The sequence below is a fragment of the Notothenia coriiceps genome, unplaced genomic scaffold (genome assembly GCF_000735185.1).
Source record: "Notothenia coriiceps isolate Sejong01 unplaced genomic scaffold, NC01 NC01_scaffold00034933, whole genome shotgun sequence".
Taxonomy (NCBI): Eukaryota; Metazoa; Chordata; class Actinopteri; order Perciformes; family Nototheniidae; genus Notothenia; species Notothenia coriiceps.
The window spans coordinates 103,069-122,785 of record NW_011367634.1 but is presented as its reverse complement, the minus strand read 5'-3'; the positions used below and the strand labels follow the sequence as shown (position 1 = coordinate 122,785).

At 40.0% G+C, this 19,717-nt stretch overlaps 1 protein-coding gene across 2 annotated transcripts; it reads left to right on the top strand.

The window, feature by feature from the left end:
* Positions 1–1,027: 1,027 nt before the first annotated feature.
* On the top strand, positions 1,028–19,399 carry LOC104962504 (kelch-like protein 20). Of its 2 annotated transcripts, XR_800213.1 has the most exons (10): positions 1,028–1,120; positions 1,758–1,885; positions 3,910–4,093; positions 5,399–5,542; positions 6,683–6,816; positions 8,347–8,558; positions 10,649–10,755; positions 12,924–14,344; positions 18,038–18,191; positions 19,237–19,399. XR_800213.1 is itself a non-coding variant. In XM_010790937.1 (8 exons), exons 1-8 carry the CDS (start codon positions 1,098–1,100, stop codon positions 12,979–12,981), a joined length of 990 nt encoding a protein of 329 aa, XP_010789239.1. In that variant the 5' UTR covers positions 1,028–1,097; the 3' UTR covers positions 12,982–14,490. The 2 variants fall into 2 exon arrangements, 1 of the variants encoding a protein (XP_010789239.1); XM_010790937.1 differs by lacking the exons at positions 18,038–18,191; positions 19,237–19,399 and having other exon boundaries at positions 12,924–14,490.
* Positions 19,400–19,717: the final 318 nt, after the last annotated feature.

Genomic DNA, 19,717 nt, shown 5'->3' with positions numbered 1-19,717 from the left:
AACAGGTGTAGCAGCTGCTTCACTTGGTGTGTGTGTGTGTGTGTGTGTGTGTGTGTGTGTGTGTGTGTGTGTGTGTGTGTGTGTGTGTGTGTGTGTGTGTGTGTGTGTGTGTATATCTATATGATTTATCTGCATAATGCTAGTGAGTCAGTTAGCCCTATAGCCATGCAATGACAACAAAACAGCAGCGACTACATAAAATTTGCATTCAACCTATCTTCCTCGACCTTCATGAGATGAATCACTATACCTTCTCAGGTGTTTTAGCTGGACACAGTTATAAATACATGCGTCCTGCAGCATGCTGTAGGTAATCACGCAGAAGAGCTATGCAATGGGTGAGAGATTTGCAGGAGGGAGCTGACAGGTTCCTTTTCAGACAGTTACACATATCTGGAGCCCTGTGGTGAGAATGTAAAATGGTGAAGACTAATGCTTCTGTCCCCACTAATGGTGCAGTCACAGTACACTAGAGGGAAACATCTCTATAACAAGCAAAAGCGAGTATCTTCATCCATGGAATCTTCACCACAGCTCACACATGCATGTTTTCCTGTTTGTGGTATCAATCACATCAATTAAGAAGAGAAGCTTATCAGATAACAGAAATCCTATTCGCCCCACAGTGAGGACATTTACTGTAAAGGAAGAGTGCAGATAAAAGGAAAAAATGAAATATGTAGGTTAACATATTACATAAGAGAGGCAAGCACAGCAAAGAAGCACAATGGATATTAATGGACTCACATCTGAACCTAAAATAAATTAAATGTCTGGAATTTTCCAGCATGACAGTTGTCAAAAGGAAGCTGAACCAGGGTGTGACAGGAGGTCTTTGGTTTCAGGCTGAAGGGATGGGGGTGCGATTAATCATTGGAGAAGTTGCATGCGGGTGGGGGTTGTAGCCAAGGAGGGGTTGCGGTCAAGTACAATGCCGTTCCAAGGGGGTTGCTGTGACAGGCAGTAGTTTAAGGAAAGACTGTAGGGAACAGAGCGGTGTGTGGAGAGATAAAGCAGGAGACCTGACTGACACCAAAAAGCTCCGTTGAGGCAAATCTTTACTGCAGAGCCTGAGCAAAGTGCTGAGGGGATAAATCATGGGTGTGTGCAATGAACAAGGGTAAGAATATTTAAATTGATTCAGAGACTCTTGGATGGTTCTTTAAGAAATGCTAAATTGACTTTAAACTTTTTAAAGGGATGTTTTGTAATAGCAGCAAGGTATTAGCACTTGATATTGTGATTATACATCACACGATTAATTAAAGCATAGTTTCTAAATTAGCTATACAAACCGTGGTTTTATATGTGTATATATAAAGTGAAAATGTATACCATCAATTTTAAATTATATAGTTGTTACATCTCCTCATTGTTTTCCACAAATATATTTTATTTTATTATTTTATATTTGTAAATGTTATTGCTATAATCTTACGTATTACATCCGGTTATTTTTTATAGCACATATATTTAATGATAATTGTTTTCGGGAGCCTGAGAACTAATATTTACATGACTACATGATTTGATGACTGCTTTAATATAATTGCTGTGCATATGACAACAAAGAACTTGCCATTTCGAATGAAGATGACAATTTAAACAAAAATACTAATTTAAAATTGGTATATTGGTAAATATTGGAATAACATAAGCGTAATACTTCCATTTAGAGTAAGTTGTGACCTCAAAATCACTGAACATGTTCATTTCTACTTTATTATTCATTTATATTTTATATCTGTGTGTTTCAGGGGGACCCTGGAGCCAGAGACTGGTCATATGATGATCAAAGACAGAAAAGGAGGGTCCCCTCGCAGTCGCCGCACCCCCCTGTCCCATCGCAGACAGCTCAGCAAGAGAAAAGACATGATGTTTGTGGGTCAGTTGCTGCATTGAGTTGTACATCTTAAAAGTAGAGTTTTAAAGCGTAGGCCTACTGACTTCTTGCTTTAAACTGCAGCTTATATTGTTGTAGTTCTGCGCTCTGGATGGAAGACAGAAAAGATAAGAGCCCATTCTTTGGAAATAAGTATTCTGAAATATGTTATCTGGTTGCATTGTGGGGAAAGTAGGATGAAAGGAAACAAGCGGCAACCGCGTATGAAAAGTGAAGCCAAAGCAATAAGTGCCTTGATCCTGCATTCTCTCTGGAGGTCACCTGACTCAAAGGCAAAAGATAAGTCAGATTTGTAGAAGTCTATAAGAAAATGACCCTGATTCTCAATTGCTTGTTTCAAGCTTTCAAAACAGACTGATGATCAAGAAGTAAATTATGGTCCCATTAAAAGTGGAATATGTTGAAGCAGCATGTTTAAGGGCATGGCTAGCTCGTGATTGACAGATCATACCACAATGTTGTCCAGTGCGGCTGCTATCTCTTTGACCTATTGGCAGTATTCTTTCAGTTAACAAAAGTAAATGTAGCATTACTGTATGTTTGCCTCAGACATTGAACAGTGTTGGGTCCTATTTAACTTAACTCTCTCAAGTTTCTTGTCCCAAATAAACAAAATGGAAACATCTAAACAGCAAGATTGAACTATATTTTGGCCTCTGCTGCATCCATTTTGAACATTTTTCATTTAAAATAGCCCTTAGAAGCGTCCCAACTCTGTGGAAGTCCTAATACATTCTTAGAATATACCTTCACAAAATGCTTTGAAATTAAATGATATAGTTGCAAATCTTAGCAATGATTGTGGCTCTCAAACTGAGCCGGCTGAATGAAATGTTTTGCGTGAACAGTTTTGATCTACTTTTAAGTAAACATGAGCCTTTTTTAAGAAGTTTGTAATGCTCATTAAATGTTTCAAAACATTGTGGTCTTCTGAGACCAATTTAATGACCGTTTCCTGCTGAGTCTTATACTTTCTGCATGGCCTCAGTGCCATCAAGGGACTACTGTGGTCACCTTTGACTGTAATTGCTCCGAGAGGCAGATGCAGTGGAGGCATTTGTGTTATTATTTAGCCAACATATAATTCTCTAGACAACTATCAATGCTCTCCATTATTATGTGTTTCACCTCTAGCAGAGTCTTTAGAACAACAGTTCATCCCCTCAAGGAGAGTCAGGCAGGATGAAACCAGACACAGAGAGCTGCAAAGATAGATTATAAACTGTGTGAACACATTTAGCCTCTATAGTATTTAAATAAAGTGATGATCATATTGAAGGAGAAGGGCCGAATCAACTTAGAGCGTACTTACATAACTTATAGCAACGTTTTTGTGCATGCAAAAAAATAAACTTATGAAACCTGAAAATTGGCATATAATGTCCTCTTAAAAATATTCTGACAGGGGAGAAAATAAAGAACACACCTCAGTGAAGGAGTGGAGGAACATAAAACATGCCTTAAAGGGGGAACTGAGAATAAAACATGCTGTGACTCCAATCCTGTGGCCTTTTCAATAAGCAGTTAGAATTAGAGATGTTGTTAAACAGGACTCTGTCTACCTCCAACATCAGAACACAAAAAAAGGAAATACATTTTTGAACGATTTTCAGAGTTCAAGAGGGTTGATAAGTCCCTGCCAAAAAGCTCTGGAGCTGCTGGATACTGAGGGTAAATGTTTTTTTTAATTTAATTTGTCACCCATCTGTGCATTTGCAGTCTTGTAAATGATTTTTCAATTTCCTGGATCGCACCTCTTTCTGCCAAGAATCACCATGGAAACCAGACAAAAAAGCTCAATACTATCAGGTCCACTTTCATTTGTTTACTGCTTTAACAGCATGTAGAGAACTGCTAAATAAGTGAAATATCATTGAAAAAACAGGAAGTACTGTGAAAGACACATTTCCTTCTGTTCCAATTAATATAGAGAAGAAGGTATGTTTTGACATAGAAATTGTATTTAAATATACATTAAATATACAATATAAATGTTGTGTTGGCAGTGGGGGGATGGACCCAGGAGGACCCATCTTGTTTGGTAGAGCAGTTCTGTCCTGAGTACAATGAGTGGCGGGCTGCAGCACGCATGGTCAACAATCGTGGCAAAGTGGCCGTGGGCACGCTGGACGGCATGATCTACACAGTGGGGGGGGAGGACCACATCCGCTGTTACAGCAGTGTGGAGAGGTGAGACACAGTACAGGCTCTGGAAGTCTTTGAGTGACAGGTTGTGCATTCATTTATTTTGTATCTCCAAATGTCCAACTTCATATTCTCTCCTATGTCATGTTTACCTTTCTTGCTCTGAGAACCTCATTTCAGCATTTAAACCCATTGTGTTTGTTTCCTTCCTCACATTGGATTTCATACCCATTATATCAAAGTGCTGATTTAATAAGAGGCTGTGAATTTCTTATCAGAAAAACAGCATCAATTAGAAATAAGAAAACACCTAAACACTTACTCCATGACATAAACGTTTTTTAAATCAGGCAAGGCTGGAATGGCATCCAAAAATAATGAACATCGAACAAAACCAAAATAAAAGCTGTTATTTTCAATATCACAAATATACTTATAAACATGTTTTTTTCAATTCAATCATCACATACAGTACATATGGAACTAAATCTTAGGTTCAGCATTATGACAGAGATAGCTCTTTATGTATGTGTTGTTGTTGTGTACATCACTGAACAGCAGAGGTCAGCATTAAGGCAGAAATTCAATGAAGACCCTCAGACCACAAGCCATCTTTTTTTGTCAGAGGCGAACTTAAGCCCTCACTCTGGGATTTCCCTCATCTTCATGTTGCCAGGGTATCTATTCCTCATAGGCTTAGAAAGTCTAAAATAATCACACACACACACACACACACACACACACACACACACACACACACACACACACGCACTGCAGTAGCTCATTTATCCCGCTTCCTCTCCTCCTCCTCTCTATCAGATGTCTCATAGGAGCTGGCTCTGTGCCCACTTCCCACAGACAGCAACTCCTTATCTGAGCTGCAGCCAGCTGACCCCGTAATGATCCCCCCCCTCTGGCTGCAGCCCAGCTGACAACGACCTGTCCCAGACTGATCAGCTGTTAATGGCTGAGGGTTGGTGACAGCCGGTTACAGCACTGATATTTGGACGGAATTGCAGACGTCAAGAAAAATAGAAATGCCAATTGAAATCTGAAGTGTTTTTTTGTGGGATGTGGGTTTTATATAACGGCCTTAAATGGAGGGAAAACATTTGTAATAGCCCGTACAGTGGAGAAGAAACACTGGCAGATGTTTACACAGATGCCCAAAACATTTGTATTTCTCTCAGTGCCGATGTCTTCCAAAAGCACACAATTGCAGACACCAAAAACAAGATATACACACATGTATATGAAAGCATGTGCCTGTGTTTGCTCCACTCAAGTTGTTATTGGCAAAACCTGATTTCACACTTTGACATCTGCACTCCTTGACCCCCCTCATGGCAGGTATAACCCCGACACAGACAGGTGGAGCACAGATGTAGCACCCTTGAGCAGCCCCCGCAGCGGATTGTGCCTGGTGGAGATGGACGGATACCTGTACGCCATTGGAGGACACGATGGCATCGCTGCTATTAATACTGTGGAGAGGTACTGAGTGCTACAAAATATCTATCTCTTTTCTTGATATAACCTGTGAATCGTCTTAAGGGGAGACACTACAGGTACATATGGTAAAGATGTAACTTACATAACCATAAACCTTCCCCAGCTGATACAATTTGTTTTAAATGCAAATGAGGCTTATTCTAAATATGTGCTTCTTTGCTTATATTTCCAGAAAAAGAAACTGAACAAATATTGTCCCATTTCGTTAATTTTTGTGTACATCTTTGTGTAACTCCATGAATCAGAAAATGCTGGCAACACCCAGTAGTACACATTTTTTAATAAATGTAATGTTACAAAAATCTGGCTATTAACAATAGAATGACAAAGCCCTTTGTACAAAAAACCTTTTACAATCAAATGTAGATTAAAATGAAACTGGCAAGTTCAGTGAATATTAGATTAAATGAGATGTCTGGCTCAGAGTATGAGAATTACATCATTGTACAGTAGGCAGCCTTTCAATCAATGTAATGTAAGATTTAATAAAATGTGATACTTAAAAAGAAAATCAAAAATCCTTTTAACTATGTCATCATGACATCAATCTTACCCAAGTTCATAACTTACAGATGTTCAAATATTTTCTAAGTTTTCTAAGCCATTAACTAATTCGAACTTTACTAACTTTTGGTGAATTTTGGAGGAATCTAAAGACACAAATAAACACAGTTAGCAATGAAACAAACACCTTAATTAGAATTGTGAATGTTTTTGCCTAAAATATATCATGCTTTTGCCTCTAGTGTCTTGCCTTACTGATAACAAAGACTGAGTTCAAAACATTTCCTGAACAGTGGGACTACTTGTCATTATTTTTCCAATCAAAACAACAGAATTTAAAAGGCTTCTCTTGGTTTTTCTAAGGAATTTTTTTTTAAATCACATTTACATTTTCTAAGTACAGTAAGACAGGCTGTCTCTTATATATATCTTGATTGAAGTTATAATGATTTTAATTGTCTGACATCTCACATTACTGTAAAAGCAATCTGAAGTGGCTGACTCAGAGAAAGGAACAAAGACATGGTTTAATTTGAGTTATGCAATAGCATGATTCTGAAAGTCAGACTGCTTTGATAAATTGGTGTTGTTAAAAAGATTTTTCTTTCATTGTTCCAGGTATGACCCGAGAATGAACACATGGAGCAAGCAGGCAGCGATGCTGGGCAGACGTAGCGGGGGGGTGGCTGCTGTGCTGCAGGGTCAGCTGTACGTGATGGGGGGCAATGATGGGGTGATGGCTCTCAACTCAGGTGAGATATGTGGTTACAAATAAAAGACCAAACTTAAAATCAGTTGTCTAGAGAGTGATGGCTGAGGAAACAATTGCTCAAAAACACTGTTTGTGTATTTATGCTCCTAAAATGTAATGCTTGAAAGCATGGCATACTTCTAGTGAGTAAGTCCCACTAGAGAGTAACATACAACCTTTAAAGATCTACAGGAGAGCATAAAAAGTATAAAACACATAGATGTCGTAAAACACTACCTGGACCTTCTATCTATACTGTAAAACACCAAAACACAAGACATATACACTGAAGGGGATATCTGCATGTGGGTGACCTAATAACCCTTATAACAGTATATCTTCCTTATCCTTATTGTGCATGTTATAAAACACTTAATTTCAAACCTTAAAACTTCTTTAAAATAAGGGTTACAATACTTCAGGAACCCAAACGTCAAACCTCAGCTCTCACAAACTGTCAGCCCAACACCCAAAGTAATTCAATCTAAAATCAATTCAAACAGAGCAGTCCAGCAAATCATAACAACATAGAAACTGTCACTAACTAATGTTGGGCGTTTTTGTTTTGGTAAATTAATAAGAGGATAAATTGATTCGAAAATGGTTCCCTCCACACATTGATTAATGTTTGAAGTGCTTTCCATTGGAAAACTCAATTAAAAATGCATTCCAAACACTTGTTTTAATTGACTGCCAGAGCTTGTTGAGGGTTTGTGTTAATATGACAAATTATACAAAAACTTTGAATAAAATAATAAACGAAAGCAGCTTCAAGCCATATCATGAATTTATTTATGTGGGAATGCTACCTACCAACAGCCAACAGTTTTATTTTAGCTTGGAGGCATTTTGTGAATTGACTTGTTCCCAGTACTGATGGAAACAAAACATCTCAGCTGTATTTGACAGCGCACACGCGCACACACACACACACACACACACACACACACACACACACACACACACACACACACACACACACACACACACACACACACACACACACACACACACACACACACACACACACACACACACACACACACACACACCACACACACACGCACGCACGCACGCACGCACACACACACACACACACACAACAACATTCCCAAGCCCCTGCCCTCGCCAAAGATAAACAGGGTTATGTTTGCTGCCACTTGTCACCAACTATTTCAGTCTGTGAGAAGTGCACGTATGTGAAATTCCCACAACCATTTTTGGATCACATCAAACTCACGGTCTTTGCTTGCAAAATTGGTTGGAAAATAGTCTTATTTCCAAGTAATTTAAAAAAGACATTTATATAAAAAGAGATACTAAAATGATCGATAGCTAGTTTTTTTCAACAGACACATTTTGAGTGCCTTATGTACACCTAGAATTGGATCAATATACCCTAGACATTTTTCTATATAAATACAAACAACTCAAAGTTAGTCTGGAAAAGTTAGTGTTACTCATGCAGTGTAGACGTGTATTATGTGATATGGCCCCTTATGACTCCTGCTATCTTCTAAATGTCCCCCAGTGGAGCGATACAACCCTGTAGACGGTACCTGGTCGATATGCGCCCACATGCTGAGTCCCAGGGAGAACGCGGGCTGCACCGTGTACCTGGGACACATCTACGTGTCCGGAGGCAGAGACGAGCTCAACCTGGAGCTCTGCGGAGTGGAGAGGTTTGACCTGGACAACATGAGGTGGACTCCTGTCAAACGCATGAGGAGCAAGAGGGACAATGTGAGTAATGGATCACTAAGAGAACGGATCAGGTGTAAGGCCTCCCCTGTGATTTAGGGTCCAGTTTATTTTTACATCCAGATGATAAGAACAGACAGAATGGAGGGAGGTAATGTGACTGACAAGACTGAGTAATGGACACAATTTTCCTTTGGAGATTACCTCTGAATCTTCAGTAGAAGTTACGGTTCTCATTATACAGGGCCCAGAAGGTTCCATGAGACAAATAATAAATATATCGGGGTCACGATTTATTATGAAGCGCATGAGATAAGTATTCAGAGAGCCAGCACAACAGACCAGCCTGTCTCTTTGAAGCATGCAGTGAGATGCACCTGCTTGAAGTACATGCATCCACTGGTGGTAATCCTCAGGGTTTCCAATTGACCATCTTCAAAGTCAGTATGTTGCCAACGATAATCCACAAATTCTGAATATCTGACTTTTAGAGGATTGCACCGGCAATTGCACCTGCAAGGATTGTTCAAGGACCTTACAGACCTCAGAGAAAAGGACTCAGGGCATAATCAGGGATATGGATTAATAACTGTAAAAATACTGATCATTTGTATCATAATAACTAGCAGCTTTTATAGAAGAACATAGAAAACTAAATATCAAAAGATCCACTTCTAGTCTTCCAGACCTTTAGTATGCCATGTTTGTTTATTTTGAGTTTTCCAATTTCAATTCACAACCTTCAGGGATTTCAAGGACCATCAGGCAGCCATGCTTTTACTAACAATAATTCCCTTGCAAAGCAAGTGTCAGCATGTCTTGATAACCAATCCCATGCTTAAGAAAGACTTAATTAAAGAGTCTCCAAGCATAGCTATCTACAACCAGGGACCAGTGCCTGAAGCTGGTGACGGCTGCACTGAATTTTTTGGCCTTGTGCACTGCCAACTGAGGCAGGATCGTAACATTTCTGTCAAAATCCATTATTTTGGGGGGGGGAAAGCACGTTCATGAACTGTCAACGGGGGGGACATGTTTTACAGCGTAAAGCATAAACTCCCAGACATTTCATGATTTGTACGGCAAACTTAGGTCTGGAAACAATATAATTTCCTTTTTGGTGGGCATCCATAACACGGCATGACACCGGAGCCCTGCTACGGGGAAACTTTGGCGCTGTTGTGAGTTTGTTCTAATCCGTCAAAATAACTGCTTTCAATTTTTTCCGTCATTGTTAAAAAAAATCCGTCATAGACGGAATATATTCGGTTAACGCGACCTCTGCTGCCAACATGTTTTAATTTGGGATCAGAAGCTGGCCAATGTGTGAGAAGATTTTTATAAATGTGAAGTTAAACATTATCTAATTAGATCATTATTGTTTCAATATATTTGTCCCTCTCTTTTGCCAATCCCTGGCTCCATTACAATTGTAATTTGGATCCCACAGTGTAAATGTTTTTCTTTTGATTTTCTACACAAGAACAAAATAAATGTTGGGGGAACTAAATTGTAATCTTTTCTGGCATGCCATGGATCGATTGGCAGGCATCATGTTTATTACAATGTTCACCATTTTAGTTTAGCATGTTTTTGCCATTAAATACAAACAAAGATGAAACCGATAGTAATACAATTAGTGTCGCAAACTCATAAAACAAATACAGATCGATTAGCAATTTTGAGCCGTTGATTGCCCCATTTGAAAAAAGAATGGCTCACAATTATTACAATTCATCCTTAGAGAGACACAAATGTCTGTAGCTTATGTCATGGCAATCGATCCTTTAATTATCAAGACATTCCAGATAAAATGCAAATGTTGATGTCATTGTAACGATAAAGGAAAAGGCATCACAAAACTCATTCTCTGGGCAACATGAATGCACAATTTTTTTTCCAATTGATCTAGATTTTTGCAGAATAGTTGAATCAAAAACGTGTTTAAAAGTCAATGGATCACAAACATTTCATTGCAATTAATTTAATGGTTGTTAAAATATGTTGGTCTTGACCAACATGTGGAAATTAATATCCATAGAGCTATGTTGCTGTCAAGGCTGAAAGATGTGTTGATCGTTTTTGTATGTATTTTTGTCATCTCACACTAACTGTTATGTTTCGTGCCTCAGATGTCCCTTGTAGTGTTCAATGGAGCCTTGACGGCTGTTGGAGGCTCTGATGGTGTCACCAATCTGAAAACAATTGAAGTGTACTGTCACGTAACCAACACATGGAGGTAAGAAGAACATCTATGTTGGGACAACCCATAGATTGTTTACTGCTAACTGCTGGGCCTTTTTTAAATCGAGCCAAGCCATTAGTTATTATTCCAATGTTTTCCCATTTGTTGTTGTTGTTGTTGTGCTTCACAGGGATAATCACGTCCTAAATACAGAAGAATACAATGTATCTTATGTACCAGGACTAACAGTCAATATTTTTTGCATTAGGATAACATTTTTGGGCTTTTGTTTTGTATTATTCTTTTTTGCATAGCAGCCATGACATACTGGCTATACAGTAATCAATACAATGGTAATTGACATGAAAGCATTTACACAATGGGTCATAAACATGCAAACAACGACAACCTTGTATAACAAGTAAAGGTTAGGTTTTATGGTGTGGTGTATATGCTATAGCAAAAGGGGGTAGTGTTTCTTTTAAGAAAACGTTGAAAAAATTATTAAATGAGTTTCCCTGGTATTTAAAAAAAAAAATAGAGCGGTGTATAATAGGATAATATTCAGTTGATAGGATCAATTCATAGCGTGCAGAAAAAGTTGATTGACTTTGGTCAAAGTCATGCAAGACAATAACTACAAGTGTTAAAGGTCCCATGACATGGCCATTTCTACTGATCATAATTCCATTGTTGAATAGAACAGATTTACATTGTTCAATGTTCCAAACTCACATTGGTTTTTCATACAGCATCTCTGTATAGTATGTGTATTCACTCCCCCCCCCCTCGCCCACTCTGATGAGTCCACCACCGTTACAGCGGAACATCAGTGTTTATGTGTTACAATGGCGTTAGCAACCAGAAAATGACACCAGTAATGACAAACAGATGAGAATGCTGCGTGGGGTCTGGGTGCCGTGTTGGCGGGACGTTGCGGGGCTCGCTGCTCCGCCCTTCGAGTCTCGAGGAGCGGACAGTGTGAGCTGGATTACTGGTGTCGTTTCCTGGTTGCTGCATGGGGTCTGCGAGACACCGCGGAACTCAGTGTGTGTGCGGAATTCCGCGGAGCCGCAGTTGAGAAAAGATAAGGCTGAGTGAGTATGTGTGTGTGAGGAGCCGTTACGTCACTATACTTACTTTACTATACCCAGGAAGTAAAAAATGGAAAAAGAAAAATCTCCAACGAGGCTTTCTGGGGCAGCATAGACAGGTATTTTCTGTGCTGGATGTTTTACTCGCTCCAGGGTGTACTTTGAGGGTAAGTGACTTTGTGTTTGTTACCAAAAAAAGCTACATAACACAAAAAGGGCAGTGGCTTAACTATCAATGGTGCAGCCGGTGCAACGCACCAGGGCCCAGAGTCTGGTGAGCTAGCTAACGACCACCACTGCCATCTAGTTCCACAAGTGAAGCTGTATCCGTGGCCGTGGCTGTGCGACCTTCTTCTCCAGCCAGCAAGGAGCAGAGGCTGGATTTGGCTGTGCCCGGCGGTGGTCCAACAGTTCCCCCAAGGGCCCCAACCAATAGGGGGCTATATGGAGCTATTGAGATCCCCGACACCAAGATCAAAAGCTATATTATAGCAACCGGTCCATGTAGGCCTACCGGCACATTCCCCAGAGACAAACATCAAGGAAACAGGTGTAATCCTCTTCTTAGTTCGCTGTGCCGTTGTCAGGCTGTGGTGGTTTGAGGCCAGGGCAGGCTGTTGTTGATAGCCTACATGTGGCGCTTCTGAGTGGTTGTGTATGTCCGTGCGTGTGTGAGCGCATCAGTGTGCGCTTATGTTTGGGGCGATGGGGGGGGGGGCCCAAAACAATATTTGCACCGTGGCCAATCACAACCTTGTTACGCCACTGCACAAGGGGATGGGTAATAACCAGATAAGCATGTCATGGGACCTTTAATAATGAAGAAGAGAATAGAGAATAGTCCAATCATCCAAACTGATTGCTGCTATTCATTGAAATTGAAATGTAACATTAATTAATACTATACATATTTTCTTGTGATTATGAAACCATTATTAGGACATTTCAAGCGTTGGACAAAAATACTTGATATCCAGAGAGTCTGCAGTTACAGCCAGACAAATAAGTCACTTTGTGATTCATGCACCGAGCTCATGTAAGGCTCCTATATCTAATATATGCCTTCAGGCTGCTTACTGAATCTGAGTGCTTCAGTGTCTCACTGTTCTCCTCTCCATCTGTTTTTAGACACTTTGGAAGCATGAAGAGCAAGCATCCAGGAGGCAGAGTGGCTGTGCTGTGCTGAGACTCGACAATGCTCATATTATATGAACAGGACAGAGGTGTTAAAGAGAAATAGCCTAATGGATGTACGCCTGGCTCCACAGACACATTGTGATATGGTTTAAGTAAGGCTGCATAATGGCCGCATAATTGAAGAGTTCACTCTAAAATGAGACATCGCTGCATTAACCAAAGCTGCAGCTGCCGGTACAAAATGACTACACGTAATAAATTAGAGGACATTATAGGCTAGGACATTTTCATTAAAGTTATGGGTCTTTTTATGTGTCGAGCTTAAAAACATACCCTATTTTAGAAGGATGAATGAGCAGCAAATAAGTTTCAGGTGTTATATGTACAGTATTTGTCAGAGAATTGGATTTAGAAATAGATTGCACCATAATAATAGCCAGACCAGCACTGGATGTTTAATATATCAGCAAATTCATCAGCCTTGCAATTTAAAAAATGTCAGAGTGCAATGTTCAAAGTGTCAGAGTTTAAAAATAATCACTGGTGTTTCACAAAATAAGATACCACTTGAAAATATATTGATTTGCATGTAAGAAAGTAACATGTATGAGCCAGAAAGATGGAGGTGATTGGATTCTTTTTTGGGGTTAAAGCAGGATTCAAGTGACAGGATACACAATCTTTTGAGCATTGAGTATTTTAGTCAATTTCAGCCTTGATGTTTTGTGAGGGATATTTTGAAGGTGAAAAACTCAGTTGGCTCTTGGAAGTGGAGAAAGCTACTGAATATTTTAGAAATATGGGCTTGTAAAGCAGCATAATGATACAGAGTAATGATGTGATTTATGTGTTATGAGCCTTTTGGAATTACTACAAAAAAAATTCTGTGTTTGAAATGTAGATGTTCATCATATTTCTATATGTTGTATGTACACTTAGCATCTGGGAATATCTGTGCTGCTATAATATTTTCAAATAGCGCTTCAGCATTGACTGTAAACATATATCATATTTCATCATTTAGCGTGTGTAAACATTTGCCAAAAGGCACTGCAGCAACAGAACTGGTAAGAAAATGGGCTGGATCAAGTTGTGGAAAAGAAATCTGTGGGAATGAAGATCCTGAGTGAGATAAACGAATTAGTGAGATCTGTCTGTTGGCATGGGAAAGCATAAGTGGCTGTGTGGGCTTTGAAATGATGACGCTCAGAGCTCTTTCCCCTGGAGAATAATGGGCTGAAATGTGGAGAGGCTGAGCACAAGGAACGCACACAGAGCGACGCGGCTTTTCCGGAGAGACACACAACCCAGCGGTGTCTCCCTATAGTCACTTGGCGAACACAGAATGAATATTTTTTTCAATATGAGGGGGACGATTGTGAGACAAATAGCAGAGGACAGAGCTCTTGCAGGTATGTTTTTAACAAATGAAACATAACAGATGTTGCCTAAAAGTGATTGTTGATTACTATAAGTTACCTGGGCTTTGCATGCACTGCGTATATCCTCTATTATTGATGTTGAATATATCAAGAATAATCAATAAATAACTTGTTATTTTGGGGGCTGTAGTGGTATAATTCCATTGTAATGTTTTTGCAAAAGTCTACACAGGCAAGTTAATGCCTGTATAATAAAGATTTACTTGCGTCTATTGAATGATATGTAACTGTTATATAGCATTCATAAGTACATGCAGTACAGTTGCACTTTCAACATCTTACCACCAGATGACTCTGACTGATGAAAACACACACACACACACACACACACACACACACACACACACACACACACACACACACACACACACACACACACACACACACACACACACACACAAGATCCAAACTGGCATTTCAAACTATTACAATGCTTATAATGCAATCAAAAAAAGCCACAATCTTGCATCTCCACAACAAAGACAATGTGACTTTATTTAGCAAATGGGATTGGCAAAACATGACGATGCACAATTACAGTTTCTATTCTTAGGTTTATCATTTCACTGAAAGCCTTTTTATGAGAAGTTTTCTGTCAGCATCAAACATCAGTTTCCAAAGAATATACCACAAGTAGCCCACTCGTGTAGATGGGGAGGCACTAGTGAGGGACTAAGCCCCCTTAGTGCAGCTCTGTCCTGGAGAGGAAAGGATGCTGATGCTGACAGGAGGGCATGGAGACCAGCAGGGAGTAAAGCGTGACCTTATTTTCAATACACTAGCCAATGTTATATGACAGCAACACAGCGAAGGAGAAAGCCACAGATGAGGTAGCCTACTTACTGTGATTTTAAGAGACGTAACAGCGGCTGAAAAAGGTTATATTCGAGCTAATAAAGATGAAAAAAGTCACGTGGAAACGCAGGTCTATAGGCTAATCGGCAGAATAGCACAAAAAAACAGTTTGTCCTCCTTCCGCCAAGCAATGTAGTTCGTCAACACTAGGAAATAAAGTTGTTGCTAAGCGACAACGAAGTCTCTCTCAGTGGTGACGGATTTGCGAGCGCGCATTGATATTTAAATGAACTGTCAGGTGTGCGATTAATTACTACTGTTTCGAAGGCGTGTCGTCCAATGAGCAACGAGGACCGGGACTAGTTTTTTTTCCTCTTAAACCTAAATAAACCGGCAGCACAGTCAGCTTAGTGCCGATAGAAAGCTAGCTTGTCAACTATCGGTGTTTTTGTCGCCAAGAGGACCTACAGTGGATCGCTTTTATTTGACTGAAAGCTTAAGCCTACTCCCGTGGACTCTTGTCTGCCCTCTGACTGCTGGAGTCGACTTCCCTCCCCTTTTTAATTACCATTTTCAACGATGCCAGAGCTCTCACAGGGGCGCCTGGATGGGAAACATCCTCTATCACACAGGCAATGCTGCACGAGCAGTGCAGGGAGGTTATCTAAACCTAACACATGTTTACGATGATGGGACCTCGGACAGATACGAAAAAACAGCCAGGTAAACCAAGTTAGCAAGAAGTTCACCCATGTGACTTAGCCTATGTTCCTTCAGGAAGCCTGACTTTACTCACAGTGACTTACAAGTTTACTTAGCTTTGATGTATTTGTATTATTGAGTTTATATGCAATAACATGGGACGGGGAATGGTATCTGTAGTATTATGTAAATCCTCTCTGACTTAATAGTGTGTAAGTTTAAATAAACCCTTAAGCTTCATTAGTTTTATAGCTTATATTATGTCATAGCCCACTCCTTAGTGTTACAGTGGTGCTCAGACGGAAGATAGCTAGCTTTGCTGTTGATTGACACCCTAATGCTAATGCTTGACCTAAATGCAGATGTTTTTGGTTTATCAGCTGTGTTCAAGTGAAGTTGCTAAAGTATGCCTGTTTTACACATGGAGGTTGTTGTGTGAGCTTAATGTTGTCACAACAAACTTATCTTGCATATGGTGACTATGATACAAAGAGGAACCCCTGTCCAAAATAATGTATTTATTTTTGTATAATCATACTTTTTGGTACATTTTTCAGATGAAAACCTTAACCTTGAAATCATAATGTATAGATGTGTATGATGGTCCCTGCTTTAAGCTGCGATACAGTAAGTAGGGCATCCACCATGGGCCTACTGCAATACATATTTATGAAGCAGACTGCAGATTTTCACAGACCTTTTTATATGTCAGATTTGATCACACTGGACCTTGTTAATTTAGAGACACATTGTATACTACCCTGCATGTCCCCCCCCCATGCTTCCTCTGCTTTCTTTCTTATACAATTGCAGTTTTCTCTCCATTATGGGAGAAAGCCTCTTTCCGGGAGCAATTCTCCTCCCTGTTGTTGTGGTCACTTTGCCTCATCCATTAAGTCATCCCTCAGAGGTTTTTAAGAGGATAAGACTCATTTTGTTGGACTTCCAGACATCAACTCTTTTGAAATCAATCTTGTCACCTGGCTTATCTAAACCTTTTCCCCTCAATTCAAGTAAACATTGAGGACAATGGTTTCATTATACTTCTGGGATGACCTCTTTTATTTCCTGTTTTCCTCTCTTATCTTTTCCTTTTCCCACCAGGACCCTAATTTATCATCTATCCCCTCTCTTTCCTCTGTCTCCGCTTCTGAGGGTTTGTGCTTTCACTGCTTAATAAGGGCGGAGCATGTGTCTGGAAGCTATTAGCCCACTCAACTCTGCCCACACTGTGCTATGATGACCACACACACACACACACACACACACACACACACACACACACACACACACACACACACACACACACACACACACACACACACACACACAGCTCTGCCTTACCCACTTATTGTTCCCTGTGGAACACAAATCATTTGATTGGACATTTTGAAGCATCTTAGAAATAAGTCTAATATTGAATCACTCAAGTAGAAACATATACACATTAATGAGCCCCTCATTTTCAGCCCGACTGCAAATGCATTCGTGTACATATATTGAAGGTGTTTTAGAAATGTGTTCTATTTTTATTTATTTTTCTCTCCTTGTGTTGTTTTGTGGGCAGAACATTGGTTTAACAGCACCTTGATAAGGCAATCCTTCCTCACCATGGTTGCACACATAATACCTATACTATAATATACAGTGCAGACTGCTGCCATGGCCGTTTTTGTGAAAAAGAATGCGTCTTTCCATTCTGTAATAAAATTCTGCTTCAGGATTTAATGGTTGGTCCTTGGCTCTTGCTTAACCCTTCCACAAAGTTATAAAGAAAATCTGGACTGGGTTTTTCTGTAATCCTTCTGAGGAAAAGACAAATAATCAATCACACTGAACGGAAAGAATAATTTTCTTTTCGAGATGAATCCACTCACAATATACACGTAGAAACAACATCACTCTTCTGGCATGAGTCAGACAGGGAACACATTAACAATGTTTAACTGTACCGTTAAAGAGCGTTACTGTAATCTTCCTCCGTTTTAAAGAGCAGCACATTCGAGAGACCTTGCTGAAGTCTGGGGGGAGTTAAGCTGCGACACAGGCAGTGAATGTAATCGTATCACATCCTTGCTAAGTGCGGAAGTGCTGAATCTTTAATATGTGTGTTTAAACTCTCTCACTGTTCCCCTTTTTCCCCTTCTCTTGTCCGTCAATCAAAAGAGGCAGCCATGAACCCGCCACGCCGGACATCAAGCCCTCCTCGCCGGACATCAAGCCCTCCTCGCCGGACATCAAGCCCTCCACGCCGGACATCAAGCCCTCCACGCCGGACATCAAGCCCTCCACGGAGACCATCAAGTTCTCCTGATGATAGGTAATCTACCGAATCCCCCTGTATGTGACACTGTAGGAACACATACACAAAACCACTAGGCAGCCAGCTTTTATGCATTACACACACAAACGCATGCTGTCATCATGAAGTAGGCAGTTTGTCTTTTCATATTTGTCACTGCCATAATCTGTGGTCTACTGTGATGGTGGCAAACAGTCAGTTCTTCTTTTTTAATTATGCACGCGCTTGTATATGTCCATTTTATTTTGTTAAATAAAACACGACACTCTCTGAGTGGACACTTGTTTCAGGTCCACGTTTTTTCTTAAACCATCTGTCAAAACATTTTAGGTTTAAACTTTGTTGACCGAAAACAGCTTACGAGTTCGGCTAGAATCTTCACTCAAGTGTAGTAATGCATGCCATGTTCACTTAAAATCTGTATTCATGGAACACATAAATGGGCCCTTTTTTTCCCTTTGCACTGATGGTTGTTGTCCAAGATGAATGAAGCAGAGGCTTTCAGTAGCACATAAAGCCCCCGGACATTGATTGTTGTGATTTCCAACAGTGCGTTGTCATTATACAACCCTGTAACTGCCCTTAGACTTCCAGCATTTAACCTTCCTCCCAGTCATTGTCTTATATTTATCTTATCAAAACAACCGAAGGTTTCTTATTATGTTAAGATATTCCATTCTTTTTCTAGATTTCAAGGTTCAAAGGTTTAAATGTCATGTGCACATAAGCTACAGTGTAGAAATGGCAATGAACATCTTATGACCCGAGCTCCTCCAACGATGCAACATATATAATAAAATACAACTAAAAAATAGTGCAAGAAGACTATATACATGTAAATAGATTATGATTTATACAAGAACAGAATGTCAAATTATTGTACCGTAAGATTAAATTAAATATGGTTTATTACGGTGATAACTATTTAGATATCTAATTAAATTACAACAGATGAATGTTTATCGAGGCACTTAACAGAGCTCAGGTGTTCAGCAGTCTTATTACCTGTGGAATAGCAGAAAACATGTTGTTTAGCAGATTCTGCTCTCCTTCTCCCTCGCAGGCCCTCCACTGAGAGCGTGCAGATGAACAACAGCAGCAACTCCGGCGTGATCCTGGACATCTCGGCTCTCAAGATGGCGGAAGTGGACACGGAGGTGCCTCCTCTTCCACCTCGCTATCGCTTCAGGGACTTACTGCTGGGGGACCAGACCTTTCAGAACGATGACAGGTAAAGCACTTGTAATACGAAATATGAGAGACTGCTTTGAGTTGACTGTGTGTGTGGGCGTGTGTCCATACAACTCATTTATGTTTTCAATTGTTTATTTGATTCCACTTGGAGTTAACTTTGTGCTGCGTGTTGTTGTTTCACACTGCTGTATCCGTGTTTCCGAGCAGCAGCTTCATCTCCTTCTACCTTGGTTAGTTTCCCCACATTTCCAAGAATGACTTCTCATCACAACCCGCTAGCATTGTGGTATGACTTATATTGAGCTGTTTTATGAGTAGGTGGTTGGAGCAATGAAAATAGAAATGGAGTG